This window comes from Harmonia axyridis, chromosome 6, assembly GCF_914767665.1.
Source record: "Harmonia axyridis chromosome 6, icHarAxyr1.1, whole genome shotgun sequence".
Classification (NCBI taxonomy): Eukaryota; Metazoa; Arthropoda; class Insecta; order Coleoptera; family Coccinellidae; genus Harmonia; species Harmonia axyridis.
In genome coordinates, this window is record NC_059506.1 from 18474350 (window position 1) to 18490294 (window position 15945).

The 15945-nt window shown below is 34.5% G+C and overlaps 1 protein-coding gene across 11 annotated transcripts in view; it reads right to left on the bottom strand.

The window, feature by feature from the left end:
* Positions 1–15945, bottom strand: part of LOC123682992 (rap1 GTPase-activating protein 1) — a 514048-nt gene that overhangs the window by 14270 nt on the left and 483833 nt on the right. For all 11 annotated transcript variants that reach the window (XM_045621871.1, XM_045621882.1, XM_045621872.1 and 8 more), the window contains one exon: positions 15366–15719. In XM_045621871.1, the coding sequence (XP_045477827.1) occupies positions 15366–15719 (354 nt within the window). The remainder of the gene's footprint in view (positions 1–15365; positions 15720–15945) is intronic.

Here is a 15945-nt window from a genome sequence, read left to right on the forward strand (position 1 = left end):
GATAAAAATATAAACAGAGTTTGTTATAAAAAATTCTACAAAACGTTGGATATAATAATTTTCTTGTTATTACTACCAGCAGAGAATATTAGATAGTCAAGTTTTGGTGCATTATTTCAAATATAATAATTTTGGAAAGTGAGAAACAATGCAGAATTGTAAAATACGAATTTTTATGATCTAAAACCCGGATAATCGATCTCAATATTTTTATTTTGAATAGTATACCTGCATCTTGAGATAATAAAATTCAAAATGTGCAATCTGACAATTGCAAGTTTAATGAATGTGAAAATAGTTAAACATTATTTATCAACACTAAAATAATTTTTTATTTGAAATAGAAATGGACTTTTCGTTAATATGAATCTAGCTTTGACAATACGGACTTTGCAATCAGTTCAGTATTTATATTTCTGGAACCTGAATGCGTTCATACAAATCTGATTCTGTTTGGACACATGATACCCAATTGAATTGGATAGCGATACAGGATAGTAAATTGTGATCCAATCGACAGTCAACTGAGTGGACTGCATATGATGAACCGAATCCAAAGCGAGGAAAAACACAACAGTCAGGTGGCAAGGTTATGGCACCATTATTCTGAGATGCGCAAGGTTATAATATTCATTGATCACCTCCAAAAGAGCCAAACCATCAACAGCGATTATTATATAGCGTTATTGGATTGTTCAAAGGATGAACTCGTTAAAAAACGGCTCCATTTGAAGAAAAAAATGTGCTATTTCATCAAGACAATGTCACAACACCGTGTCACAAATCAATGAAAACAATGGCAAAATTGCATGAATTGTGCATCGAAGTGCTTCTGCATCCACCGTATTTGCCAGATCTGGCCCCCAGCGACTTTTTCCTGTTCTCAGATCTCAAAAGAATGCTCGCTGGAAAGAAATTTAGCGCCAATGAAACTGAGGCTGATTTTGAAGCGAAAGACAAATCGTACTAAAAAAATGGTATCGAAAAGTTGGAAGATCGCTATAATCGATGTATCGCCCTCGAAAGCAACCATGTTGAATAATAAAATCGAATTTTGCCAAAAAAAAATTGGCCTGTCAAAAATTCTGTATATTATAATGTGGTTACTACAACTTCGGTAGAATACACAGCTAACTGTGAACTCGAAAACCTTCATACTCCAGTGGTGGTTTTTGAGAATCTCCGATCTAGCAATCCAGTCAACTCCTATTGCCCCCCACCATTTCAAATACCGATATGTCGAGATCAAGTCACGGTTTTTTCACAATGAAGCAGCCTCATCTTCGTCAATGTGAAAATCCACACTGTCTTCCCTCGATAATGGCCCTTAACGAAGACCTATACGAGCCAATTACTATTATCCAAAGATCTAATCCCGCATCTTATCTATCTCCACCACCATTTATCATAGATTTTTGCAATGGCCTCTCGTACGCCTTTCGTATCGCGAAGGTGTATTAACAACCATAAAGGGGGGTTCGGCGAGAGAATGCATCGAAGAGATGAGATGGTATCACGTCTCTCTGTGGTGCAAGAAGAAAAAGAAACATGTGGGAAGAAGCGACCAGGACGATGAGATATGGGAAGGGTCCACCGTTAGATGACCGAGCTGTGATTGCTGGATTTTTGGATCATCGTTCTGACTTCAACAGAGAAAAGATAAGTTCATGCTACAGAACCATCGAAACATTACTGTAAAATGAGAACTTATTACGATAAGATTTCATTTTACTAAATGTTTCGATGGTTGTACATAACGTGCGTTCATTTGAATTCGTGGTCAAGAGAGCTGTGGAGAAATTAGAGTTGATATTCTGTGATTACAAGTAGCGCTTAGCTTGTACCATAAAGTTCCCAGATCCCAGATTATTCACTAATACTTTTCTCACAGATTCGAAAATTAAAGTACTAAATATGACAGTTTCAAGTGAAATGGAAAAATTAGTAATACAATGGAATAATTACTAATACTTGTAATTGTAACAGGCCAATTGAAATGTCCTTGGTCTACCATAGTAAAACACATTTTTCTTGGCAAAATTCGATTTTATTATTCAACATAGTTGCCTTCGAGGGCGATACAGCGATTAAAGCGATCTTCCAACTTTTCGATACCATTTATGTAGTACGATTTGTCTTTCGCTTCAAAATAGGCCTCAGTTTCATCGATTACTTCTTCATTGGCGAGAAATTTCTTTCCAGCGAGCATTCTTTTGAGGTCTGAGAACAGGAAAATGTCGCTGGGGGCCAGATCTGGCGGATACAGTGGATGCAAAAGCAATTCGATGCCCAATTCATGCAATTTTGCCATTGTTCTCATTGATTTCTGACACTGCGCATTGTCTTGATGAAACAGCACCTTTTTTTCTTCAAATGGGGCCGTTTTTAACGATTTCATGCTTTAAACGATCCAATAACGCTATATAATAATCGCTGTTGATGGTCTGGCCCTTTTGGAGGTAATCAGGTAATCAATGAATATCATACCTTGCGCATCCCAGAATTGCGCACTTAAATAGCTTTAAACACTGCTCAGAATCATTAACACGTTGTTGCATCAATATTGGCAACTTTGTATAATACCAACAAATCTGGTTGTGTGAAATCGAAAAGTTGAGTAACCATACTTGAATTTCAATGCTCCTGAGAGAATGACACTTAAGTAAAACTTCTTCCACGCGATTTGTAAAATACTTCAAGAAGATTTATAGCATTATTATGGCGTGTTATAATCTTTCGAACGAGGAGTGGCACAATGAACAATTTTTCCACAACTTTCACGCCCACGCCTAAATACTAATTGGGCGTTATGGTTAGATATCCTCCATCTTCTATTGTTATACGATAATCTACCAGGTATACAGGCGCCAGCTTGGTTAAATCTTCTTTCGTTCTAAATCCGTAAGGCATTATAGAAAATTCGCCAATTACGTTATTATACAGGGTGAGTCTTTGACTTGTACATATATTTCAACCGAAGATTCCTGAGGTCAATAGAAACCCTTTTTTCATTTACCATTTTTTCCGATTCGGCCCGGTTAAAAAGATACAGGCTGTTGAAAATCGACAAAAAAATGTCATTTTCCGTTATATCTCGGAAATGGTTGTATAGAAAAAAATGAATTTCGGGATATAGTTTTTCATGTATGTGATGAATCTTCTCCGTACACAAAATTTTATCCACGTCTCCCCGTTTCTTCATTATGAACACTTCATCCCATAAAAATACCAGAAGTTCAAAGAACCGAACTCTTAAAAGTAACTAGGACGTTCATTGAAGGATATTTAGCTAATTTGAAAAATAAAAGTATTCTTCATATTTTCTCGTATATTGAGCCGTTTTCGAGTAATATGTGTTTAAAAAAAAAAAAAAAATCTGTGAAAATGAAAAATTGGGTACTTTGGCTAATTGCAACTCTGATAGAAAAGACTCACAGAAATGAATATTTGCTACGTTGTCAGGTCAAAAATCATGGATTGAAACACTGAATTTGCATTGACAAGTGAGGGAACCAGCCGACTTAGTTTGAAAATAAAGTGATTTGAATAAGCTCACCCATTGAGAAAATTCAATTTCATGATCACGCAATCTTTGAACAATCCTTACGAAAGTTCTCTCATTTGGCTGTCTCCTATTTGGAAACAGCCTTCCATAAGCTTCTTTAGCTCTTCTCGCTATTTTTCCATTTGTGAAATAGCATTCCAACATATCTACCATCTCCTGGTTAGAATACATTCTGCTAATTTCCACTTAACACACTTCACAAACAAACACTTTACACTAAACAGACACCTTACACTAAACACACTTAACACTTAACAAGTTAAACGCACTTAGGTATCACTTAACAAACTAAATACACTTAATACTTATCATTTACATTAAACAGAGCAACAGAAATCATGATACCATAAATTCGAATTTCAATTGTTTTCGGATCATTCTATGCGCATGACCGATCAACATAGAAGAATCTCGAATAATTTTTTGAACAAACCATCAAATTTATAAATTAATAAATTTATTTTATTATGAATTTCATTAAATGTAATAATTAGTATCATCCGAAATGTTAAATCGAATTTTGTATAATAAAATAAGTCATAATATGCTAGATTACCGTATGTTATGAACGATTTGAACTATTGCGCATGGCCTCAGAGTTTATTACTCTATGCGCATGGCCAAACTGAGAATTTGAGAAATGTCGAAGAATTGTGGTTATGTTTGGCAAACAAATAATTCGATATTTGATTCGAAAATATTTTATGTTTCAATAAGAAACAACACAGTTCGGCGTAAGTAAGTTACTAAGTTATATAATATAAATAATATATTGAATAATTATTGTATTTTTTCAGATCTCCTAATAATTCATCGAATCATTCAGAAAAACACCATAATGAATTTAATTGGACGATTTTCCTTCGTGAAGATGATTGCCCACTAGATACAGAGAAGTTTCAGATGACCTGTATTTAAAGAGAATCTTGAACCCCTTCAAATTAAACCCAACCGGAAAAAGTTTGCTGTGAGGTGTTCATGATTTCATAAGGATAATTTTTCCATATAATGAATGGAAAAGTAAATTGATTAATTGAAATAACCAAAAATCTACAATACAATGATTATGTTGATAAATTCAACTGCTTGAATAAGTGAAGCACTAGTTCTGTAATGAATACTTATTCAAACTTCATACTCATTGATGTACTGAAAAATAATTTAAAAGTCACTGATTTCACCATTAACCCAGATCCTATCCTATTATCTAGTACATGTACTGATCCAATCCATATGTTTCAGAATCAATAGCTATTGATATTTTAAGGCATATACATAGTTTGTAGTTACTGTCCTTGGTTTATAGATATTATAATAATATAATGAATACATCTGAGATCAGGAATCATTGAGAATTAACTCGAATAATGGCAGGCCTAATTTAATAATTATTGGCTAAATATTGAATGTTTTTTATTTCGCACAATACATCTGCTAAATGAATCTACGTAAGAAGTTTAAGAGTAAAAAATGTTAAACCTGGTTATTTATAAATTAAATGAAAATAAAGACAATTTATTATTATGGTAGTTTGTACTTCAATTCTTGTTTTTTGATATGCATTTTTTTGTTTCAGTAATGAAAAATGTTTATTTCAAATTGCTTTGAATGTTGTATACCTACTGTGGGGCACTGGATTTATAGTAAAAGAGTGGATTTGGCAATAATACATGATTTCAAGTCACTGTTAATCTTTCGATAAGTTTATCAAAAGCTTCAGTTTTTTGAGTACTTTTGAAAAAAAGGTATACCTTACAAGAATTCAAAATTTATTTTACATGTAGTTGATATGTGAAAACAAAAAAAAAGATTACATAATTGTTGGGAAGTTTCATAATATTTTCAGTTTATCTGTTCGATAACAAACAAGTAAATTTACTTGTACGTTGTACTTCCTTTTTTCTAGCCGAATACCATTTTACCATCTTCAGGAAAATAAAATTTTCGAAGATGTTGATTATAACATTGATAATATTAAGGAAAGACTAATTGCTTCTTTATTACCGAAAGTACTCGAGAGCATTTTTTGGAGTTACCTATTGGGTATCAAATTTTCAGACAGAATATTGGCATTAGTGAACACTAAGAAGAAAAGGATTTCAAATATTTTCATGATAACAAATTACTGAGCTTTGGCACAGCCCTATAATATGAAGATATTTCATTAAAGTTAATATTCTATTTTGAATAATTCTGATTGAAACTCATTTTCAAGTGAATTTTCACAAACTAGGCTCCTTATAAAATAACACCAATCAAGATATGAAATCCCATTGAAAACTGCTGCTGCCAAACATTACTATAATCTTCTTCCAGTCTTCTGAGCTTTCATCGATACATAACAATACATCCTAAAATTTCATTTTTACGTGATTGAATACTTCTATCCATTTGCTATTCGATAATTTCATCCTAGAACATTTGATTGACATACTTTTAAGAGGGCCAAAATTGTTTTAACGTGAAAATAAATAAAAAACTTCAGTGAGTTGAAAGAAGCAGAATATTCAATAGTGGATATTCATATTGAATACCACCATTTCATTTTAATACAAAAATCAAGATCAATAATTAATCAATAATGGAATATTGAAGATTCATGAAACTTATAAGCTTTTAGGATGAAAAAGGAAAAAAATTCATTTCCTTCTGGAAATTACTTATTCCTTCTCATACTACTGTTATTTTTAACAAGATAAAATCGGAATTTTTCCATCACAAAATTACCTCTGTGTGATACAGAGGTGATTTCATCTTCCACATAAATCCATTCATGAAACTGCCTTTTCATTTTCGAGCTAAGTTATTGTGTAGGTACTTAGATAAAGTATTCTGGGTTCATTCAATCCAAAATGCAAGCGTTCTTACACTTCTTGCTACCCTAAAAATTTAAAACTTTTCTCACTGATTCCATGATAATAAGAATTCAAATTGAACACTGGTTTGAATACCACTTTTTTGCTGACCTCTAGATAACAAAATATACTCAATTAGCCCAAATTTCTAGTAATGTACAAAACTTCAACCGTTTGTTGGGTTTCTTGAATTTTATTGACAAAACATAACATAACCTTTAAACTTAACATTACAGATGCGAGATGATTAGTATTCATAGGTATATAGATTTAGCTTATTATTCTGTAGGTTTTTTGTCATTATACAGTTTTGTGACTGTAAACTTGGCAACGTGGAAAGTCCACAGATGATTATCATTTATGTTTATTTACCTTTATGAAAATTAAAGGTTATATGAATTGTTAACTCTTGTACCTACCTACGAAAAGAGGTGAAAAAGCGAAAATAAATGATTGGATATGAATATCAGATTTAATATGGGTGGTTGCAAGCTGAATTTTTTATTATTATCGAATATAAAATAGAAATCAAGAGAAAAATAATCAACATATTTATCTCCCACGAAATTGCTATAACTCATTTATTATACTGAAAATAATACTTCGGTCACCAAAGGGAATGGAAAAAGTGAGTTTATGCTTGTTTTGCTAATATAGTAACCCATTTCCAAAGTTCAAATGGTATAAATTTATGCTTGGAAAAACTTCAGTGGGCTGATTTCCAGGTTCGGCATAGCTCATTATGAAAACTTAAAATGGCCATATCTTTTTAACCGAGCCGAATCGGAAAAAATGATAAATGAAAAAAGTGTTTCTTTTGACCTCAAGAATCTACGGTTAAAATATATGTACAAGTCAAAGACTCACCCTGTATAGCCTACTTCTATTAAATTCGTACATTTTGAACAATGAGATGTTCATAGACAGAAAATTAGTCAATTATAATGGTTGTTATTTCTACCTTTTACCTAAGATGTCTTAAAACCTGGTGAATGCACTGATTAGATTTTGTTTTGCCAATTTTGAGAATATCAGTTAAGCTTCGTTAAGTCAACTGTAGGTAGCGCTATTAATAAATTATGACAGATTCATGTTATTTTTAATATTTGAATTTGTTCTGGTAAACGTTTTGTTAATATTTCACTGCAGATGTACCAAATGGAGATGACTTTGCACTGTTTATTTCTTGTAATTTCTAATTTTTAAGTATTGTTAATGAGCTAAAAAGCTCATTAATGATTTAAAAAGCTCATTAACAATACTTAAAAAACACATGGAAAACCATGTGATTTTTAATGCAGTTTTCGAGGATTAAATGAAACATGAAAAATAGAATTTTCCAGCTCGGACTTGCGTTGCCGCCAAGTCGATAAAAGTGAATATAGGACTATAACCATAATTTTCCATCCATGATCTAAGACACATGAGACATTTTATAGATTTGTCGCCTAACCTATTGCAAGTTTTTGTAAGTGTAAAAACAGCTCTGGAAAATTGTCTTTCAACAGAAGCTGAAGATGCTGGCGTTGATAAAAAATCCTTGCCATTTTGGCCAAGTTAGGAAATATATTTCTGAAACTACCAAAATCTACCAATAGATTTCATAGAAATGTGAGAAAACTTCTAATAAAGTCACACTGCGAATGCTTCAGTCTCTAGGCGCTCTAGGAATCCTCTTATTTAGTCTATGCGCGCACGAGATCGCAGAAATATATGCAGTGCGACGCGTGCATATCAAGCCCAAGTAATATCAAGTAGCTTGATATCAAGTCAAGCAATAAATATCTAAAATCCAGTAAAGCTCAAGTATATAATTTTTCACGAGCTTGATTTTCAAGTCAAGTAGTTGGTTAAAATGTCAAGCAACTTGACTTGAAGAATCCCTAGTTATTCGTGAAATACCCTGTATAATGAAATGGCTATTTTACCGTAGAAACGACAGCGAATCATTTCTTTTCTTTCATAAGTAACGCTAGATCTTTTTCAAGAGTGAGTAAGCTCACCAGTATTTCTTATATTTTTAGACAATGTCCTTGATATCGAAGCTATTATGTACTGGGAGGAAATATTTTAGAAGTTTTTAGTTTTTCGGGCCATTGTTTGCTAGTAGATAAAAATTGTGGTGATAACTATTAGAAATTGCAAGTTTATCGACAATTTTAATAGTGAATTCTGTGACCTTTTCACTTGGATCAATCTCTTGGATGAAATAGTTTTTTGAGGAACAACTCACTTTCTGACCCCTGAAGATGGCTGTGACAATAACCGAAAGCTAGAATTCATTAAATAAAGAGTTTTTCAATTATCTATTGCATTCATAACGCCATTCTTATCATCTGTTTCTAGACATTATACTTGGATTAGAGCAATGCGTATAAAAAGCAGAATTTTTTATGGAACCAATTTCTTCAACAATTGAAGTTGGGAGGACAGTTTTCGGACTAATGTCCTACTTATAATATATTCAGGAAATATGCACGTTTTACATTTGTGTCGTGCCGAAAATTTTGGACGATAAAAATTCAGAGCGCGATTTCGACGATGTCTCTTTTTATGGTTACGGCCTCGACATTGCGCAATCAGAACCAGCCATCAGCCTGTTGCGAAGAAGGAGATTCGCTACAATTTTGAGGCACGCATTACGTTCAGCGGAATGATTTTAGCACGAATGTTGAGATCACGATCGGTGTAGGACAAGTCACGATTTCTACGTTTTCATTTTCTTATTGCCTTTTCGCGTCCGTTTCAATAATGAACGGACCGAAACAAGGGCAGGCTGCTGGATTCGCTCGGGGAGAATTGCGTCCAACCACATCGTAGTTAATCCAAATAGAGTTCTGGAACTATTCCTTTCATTTGGAATATTACTTGAAGAGTTAAAATATTCCTTTGTGGTTTGTTATATTGCTAACATTCAGAATAAGGTGGACAGTTGCACCGTTCGCCTTAAAATTGATCAAATATTTAAACATTGATTACTTCATGAATTCTCTTGCACCATCTTTTAAATGACGTTTAATTTGGCCTGAACATCGATCACACTAAACAGGAAAATTTGGACGTTAATCTTCCCGATCAGTTTTAAACAGGGTTCTGCGCATAGAACTGAAAGGAGACTTAACTCTCGATTATGAAACTGGCGCTCACTGTCTCAGTAGGTACCAAAGCTGCGTTTATAAACAAATAGGGAATGTTTCTAGTACAGTCCCTTAGTCAGCATGCTAATTTTTCATGTATTAAATGCGATTTTCATTTGTTTCGCCTTCACGAAGAGAAAGTTCGTAACAAATGCAACAATCAAATAGCCATCGGAGTCAGGTTAATTATCCATTTTCCGAAGAGCTATTATGGTAGTTGATGCACAATTTGAAGGCGGAGTGTGAGAACGTTCCCATTCTTATCATAGATGACGGCTGAGGAACAATGGACAGGTTGTTTCCTCGATTTTTATGCCGTTCATTAGCGAGACCAACGAAGGGCAGGGCAGGACTAGATAGGAATATGCCATAAACACCCAAAGTCATATCTGAAATTTTCATATATCAAGCCAATTGAAAGGTCTCCGGTGTGATGCACAAATGGCGGTACTAGTATTAAATCCATATAATACCAACCTTCAAACGTTACGTGTCGAAATTTGACAGCAGCCCGACCATTAGTTCGTGAGTTATTGCGTTGGGAGGGAGTTTAGCTATTTTTGTTATTTCAAAAATTATGAAAAAAAAATTTCGTGTGCTGATAAAGTATTGCTTTTTGAAGGGAAAAAAATACAGTTGAAGCAAAATCTTGGATTGATGAAGAGTTTCTGGGGTCAGCACCAGAAAAATCAACAAAAATTGATTGGTATGCTGAGTTTAAACGTGGTGAAATGAGCACCGAAGACGGCGAACGCAGTGGACGCCCAAAAGATGCTGTCAGCGACGAAAAAATCAAAAAAGTTCACGAAATAATTTTGAATGACCGTGAAGTGAAGTTGATCGAGATAGCAGACATTGTGAAGATATCATCTGAATGTGTACATCATATCATTGACGGATATTTCTACATGAGAAAGCTGTGTGCAAAATGGGTGCCGCGCCAGATCACAATCGATCAAAAGCAACAACGTCTTAATGATTCTGAGCAGTGGCTGAAGCTGCTTAAGTGCAATAAACCTGAATTTTTGCGTCGATATGTACCAATGGATGAAACATGGCGCCATCATTTCACTCCGGAGTCCAGCTGAGTGGACTGCACACGATGGACCGATACCAAAGTCAGCTGGTAAGGTCATGGCATCAGTTTTCTAGGATGCGCAAGGTATAATATTCATTGATTATCTCCAAAAGGGCCAGACCATCAACAGCGATTATTATAAAGCGTTATTGGATCGTTTAAAGGATTAAATAGTTAAAAAACGGCCCCATTTGAATAAAAAAAGGTGCTGTTTCATCAAGACAATGCGCCGTGTCACAAATCAATGAAAACAATGGCAAAATTGCATGAATTGGGCTTCTGCATGCACCGTATTCGCCAGATCTGGCCCCCAGCGACTTTTTCCTGTTCTCAGACCTCAAAAGAATATTCGCTGGAAAGAAATGTTGCGCCAATGAAGAAGTAATTGCCGAAACTGAGGTCTTTTTTGAAGTGAAAGACAAATCGTACTACAAAAATGGTATCGAAAAGTTGGAAGATCGCTATAATCGCTGTATCGCCCTCGAAGGCAACTATGTTGAATAATAAAATCGAATTTTGCGAAAAAATGTCATTTACTATGGTAGACCGGGGACTTTTCAATTAGCCTGTTATCTACAAGTGGCCTGTTATGCCATCTTGGAGGCTCTCTAGTCATCATCAAACACTTACTTCAAAATGGCATTCATATCGAGATGTTTAAAATCGAATGACAATAAATGGAGGTACCTAAAAAAATTATATTATCGAATTTATTCTTGCGCATTCGAAGCGATAAGATTAATCACAATATTGTCAAGATTTCAATAAGTCTTACCCTGGTTCACGATACATAATCATTCTCCTTTTAAAACGCTAATATTTCATTCAGCTACAAAAAGAAATTAATGTTCTACATAAATCGCGAAAATTTATTGCAAATTCCCAGGAATTTAACGTGAAAATGGCGTGTGTTCAAAACAGTCCTAATCAAAATAATTTCCACTAAAATCAAGAACCTAATTTTCTCATTTACCAAACTTAATAGCGTTTTTCAAAACCTCCTCATTTTGTGAACATTCGAGCCTTCCCTTACCCTAGAGTTTAACGACCTCTTCCAAGCTAAATGCGTTTTCCACGACCGTAGACAAGCGGAGACAGCTTGACGCACCAAACTCGATTTTCTCGAATATCGATTTTTCCTATTCAGTTAGTTGAACGAATTATCGCGCAAATAATGGAAGAAGAAGAAATGTGCGATAGGAAAAGTGTTATGGAATAGAGTCAGATGATCTTATCAAACTGGGAAGATCCTATTGTCTTCAGAACTATCTCTCAAATAATTAGCGAAGATGGTTACTTCGGCATACTGAAATAACAAGTTCAAAGGCCCCTTATATAATAAGTTATGACAAATTAATTTTAGTTTAATCTGATAACGCTATTCTCAATCCTTACAGCGATTTATCTGCAAAACATCTTGAAACATTGTGTGGAAATATTATAACGGGTGTTTTTTAGCCGCATAAGAAATTTCGATGGTTGTTTGACAGTTGAGAATGTCGAAGTATGTTGACATTCGTGTTCAGTAAGATTTGACTATAGTCAAATCTTGACGTGTGTCAGTTCAGTTCAGTCATTGTATTCTTGAGTTTTATTCTTCTATGTCCCATTCGCCATTTTTAAGTTCAATTTGGGCTTAATTAAGTCACTATATAGTGACTAGTGACGCAAGCATTTCGTTTTCGCACTAATTTGACTATTCCCGATTCAAAACCATCAACAAGACAAAGAAATGAAAAAATATCTATAATAATCGAAACAGATAATGACAATGCGGCTATCAATTTTTCTATTTCAATATACATAATTATATTGAAATACATCGGAGGTCATGCATTGCCATGAGACCTGCTAGTTTTTAAAACATTTCCCGCATTATTAAATCTCATTGATCTATCTTTCTGCAGTTTTGATCGTAAAGAATGTTCAGATTGATTTATGCCGGAACACAGAAATAGAACTCACAAATTTGCATATTATACGGCGTTGAACTGTACGTCGTATATCTCTACGACTTGGACATAAATGGCGCCATTGTTGTCATCTAAATTTCGAAATACTAGGATAAATCCTTGGGCATCAGTCGTCATGTATTTCATGAGGATTTATCGAGAGCAGTATTGACACTACGACTGCCGATATGAATGGGAAATTTTGCAAAAGCATAATTGAAGGAGGGAGAATAATATACCGTGTGATTTTTTTCAAGTTGAATCAGTCAAAAATCTCGAACAGGAAACATCTTACGGAAAAATGTTTCGAATAAAAAGTGAATGGTTTTGAAGGGAAAGTCCACTTATATCAGAACATCTTCCTTTTAATTCCGCTTTGTGGGGGGTACGAGGGTCAACAAAAAATTGTACGAAAAAATTTTCACGAATCTTCACGTATGGCTCTGTAGTCGAGTTTGAATTTTCCGTCTGAAGGATTCCTGATTCACAGGAAATTCTGAGGTTTTGAGATGTTTCCTTTTCGAGACGTATTTTGACTGATTCAACTAAAAAAATTCACCCGGTATAGATTAGGCTAGAATGAATTCAATGATACATCGAGTTGTCACGTGTATGCTTTTGGATATAGGTCAATATAGGATCAGTTGTGTATATACTTCGCATATAGAACCCCAAACAATTTAAGCAATAAACCAGAGCTTGACATTTTTTGTATTAGCTGGTATCGATACCGAGTAAACTCAACTCCAAGGAACCTCTGCTTTGAAGAAGAGAAGGAACGATTCTTCCTTAGTGATAAATCCTTGATGAAGTCAACAAACCTTGAGATGCGATAGCCAGAGTCTGGTTTAATTGGGATCGCTTGGACTTGTTTGTTCGGGATTGCTTGCTTTGGGCTAGATTTTCTGATTGCTCCTTTTGCTATTGACCGATCAATGGACGTAATCAGAAGAATTACGATTTTCTGAGGAAATTGAGGTGACCATCGGATGCTTCCATACCTCTTTCGTTTTGTAAAATAGACTTTAAAATCTTTCTGCCCTTTCTGGTGTCTATAATTTTCGAATTTTGAGCGGAAATTGGTTTCGAACTAGGTTGAACCTTATTATGAAGAATTCATTGTTGAATTCGTCACTGTTTGTGGCTCCATCTATTCAACTTTAAATTTCATACCTTTGGAAGGAAAGGACTCTGAGACTTGAAACGTTCACGAAAAGTATGAGGTCTGTACCTGCAGCCTATATTCGTTAGTCGAAAAAATCGGCCTCATATTAAATAAGTTGAAAATTCTAATTAGCAATAGAAAATGATGATTTTCCCTAAAATATTTTCAGACCTCTACAATATCCGCTTATACCGGAAACAGACTACTACTTTCTCATTTCAAATGCACATGCAGTATATTATTGCATTATCAGATAGCTTAGTTCATGAGTTAATGAGCCCAATGGTTCATGAGTTAATGAGATTCTTATAAAAAATCTTATGAAAAAGTTTTTTGGAAAAAACCTATATTTTCGATTCTTTCTGTCAATTTTACGTATAAAAAGAGGAGGGTCTCAAGCAAACCCTATACTTCAAGAGTTATCGAGGAAAAACTAAACTATGGAAAAATTGCAATTTCTCATTGAATGTAGTAGTCTGACTTCCAGAATCCATAGAAAGAAACTGAAAAGTGGAAATTTTATGAATTGTAATCAATTGTTCATTGGGATGGGTGAGAATCCCTAAACCAATAAAAATTTCGATCACGAATAATTAATGACATCTCATGAAATGTCAAATTCAGTTATCCGAATATTGACTTTTAATTTCTATGTTTTCCCGAAGACTATTCCACTCAGTTAGAAATTGTGGTAATTCTTTAGTTCAAGTTTTTCCTCGATAACTGTTAAATTTTTCGTAACCTATTATTATAACTGTCCAGACTAATGGCGAGAAACGGTGAAATATTTCTTTTTTCTATAAAATACATGATTGATTTTTCGATCTGGCTGCGTAGCTGTTATTTTGGCGTAGCAAATTAGAGAGCCTCAAGTCTTATACCTATTCTACATAATTATTTAAGCTACTAATAACATTGATCAATCAAGAAAATCTAATGAAAAATTTGTTAGTTAATCTCACCTAGTCCTTTTCGTATTTCACCAAAAATTTTTTCTTCGGTGATATGAAGATCTTCAGAATGCGAAATAATTTTCTTCAGAACTCATCATATCTATTCTGACTTTGAAATTAAATAGAGGAATAGATTTGATTGCGAAATATTCATCTCTTTTACATAAGCCATAAAATTTTGCCAAACATAGTCGAAATCAATAAAAACATCAGTCACACAACGAACTAAATCTAAGTAAATTTGCATTTCAATAATACCCTATGAACCACACTGGTCTATGCGAATCATTAGAAAGTAATAATTAAGAAGTGATAGATGCAGCCAATGAGTGTAACCAAAAATGCTCCCGAAGTGGAACGGGGAATATTCAGCCAATAAGAAAAACCTAATCGGAACATTCTTGTTTCCAAGACGATTTGCTGAATACCGGAGTTTATTTGAGAGTATTGTTAGCAATAATTTCATAAATTCCAAAGGAATTCCTCAAAACTTGGACAACCCTTGTATAATTGAAATAATCTAGCTTCCTCCAAGTGACTTTGGATATACTATACCATAAATATTAAAATATTTCGATAAATTTTGAAAAATATATCAACCTTGTCGACACCAGATCAATGAAGTACCGCTTTAAAATCGGCAGGATAATAAATACTTACTCTCCCGACGAAGAACCTCCGGTAGCATTTCGCCGTGTCGTCAGTCTCTATTTTAGCCCTCCACGTGGAGTTCGGTAATACTGGGTTGCCCCTGTGATCGTACTGTAGGTTGTGCTCGGTGTCGTCCACCCAGTATCCTTTTTCTGGCACCACCACCATAGGATACGGCCTGGATTTGGAAAGGGTTTCCTCCAGGAGCCTCCGGCTCTGAGTGGCCTGTTGGGGAGAGGAGGGGGGCGTTTGAGAGGTCGTAGAAGGGTTGGGGGACATTGGTTTGTGGTTGTTGTTGAGTGATAGTCTGGATGGTTCATCTTTGAGGTCGGAGGTGCTGAGTTGACGCTGCGTTGGCGGCGGCTGCAGAGAAAGAAAATATTTCAGTGATGGATTTAATCATAAATACATAATAGAAAAAAATTGGAGCTAAAACTTCATTTTTGCGCCTAGACTAGACTAGTTTCAACGCACAATTCCTTGTCAGCATGAAAGTCGAATATGAAGACCAGCCTGGGCTCACAATTTCGTTTGGGTGGAACTTCTCAAAATGACGAAAATTTTTTCACATCTATCCTATTTCAATAGA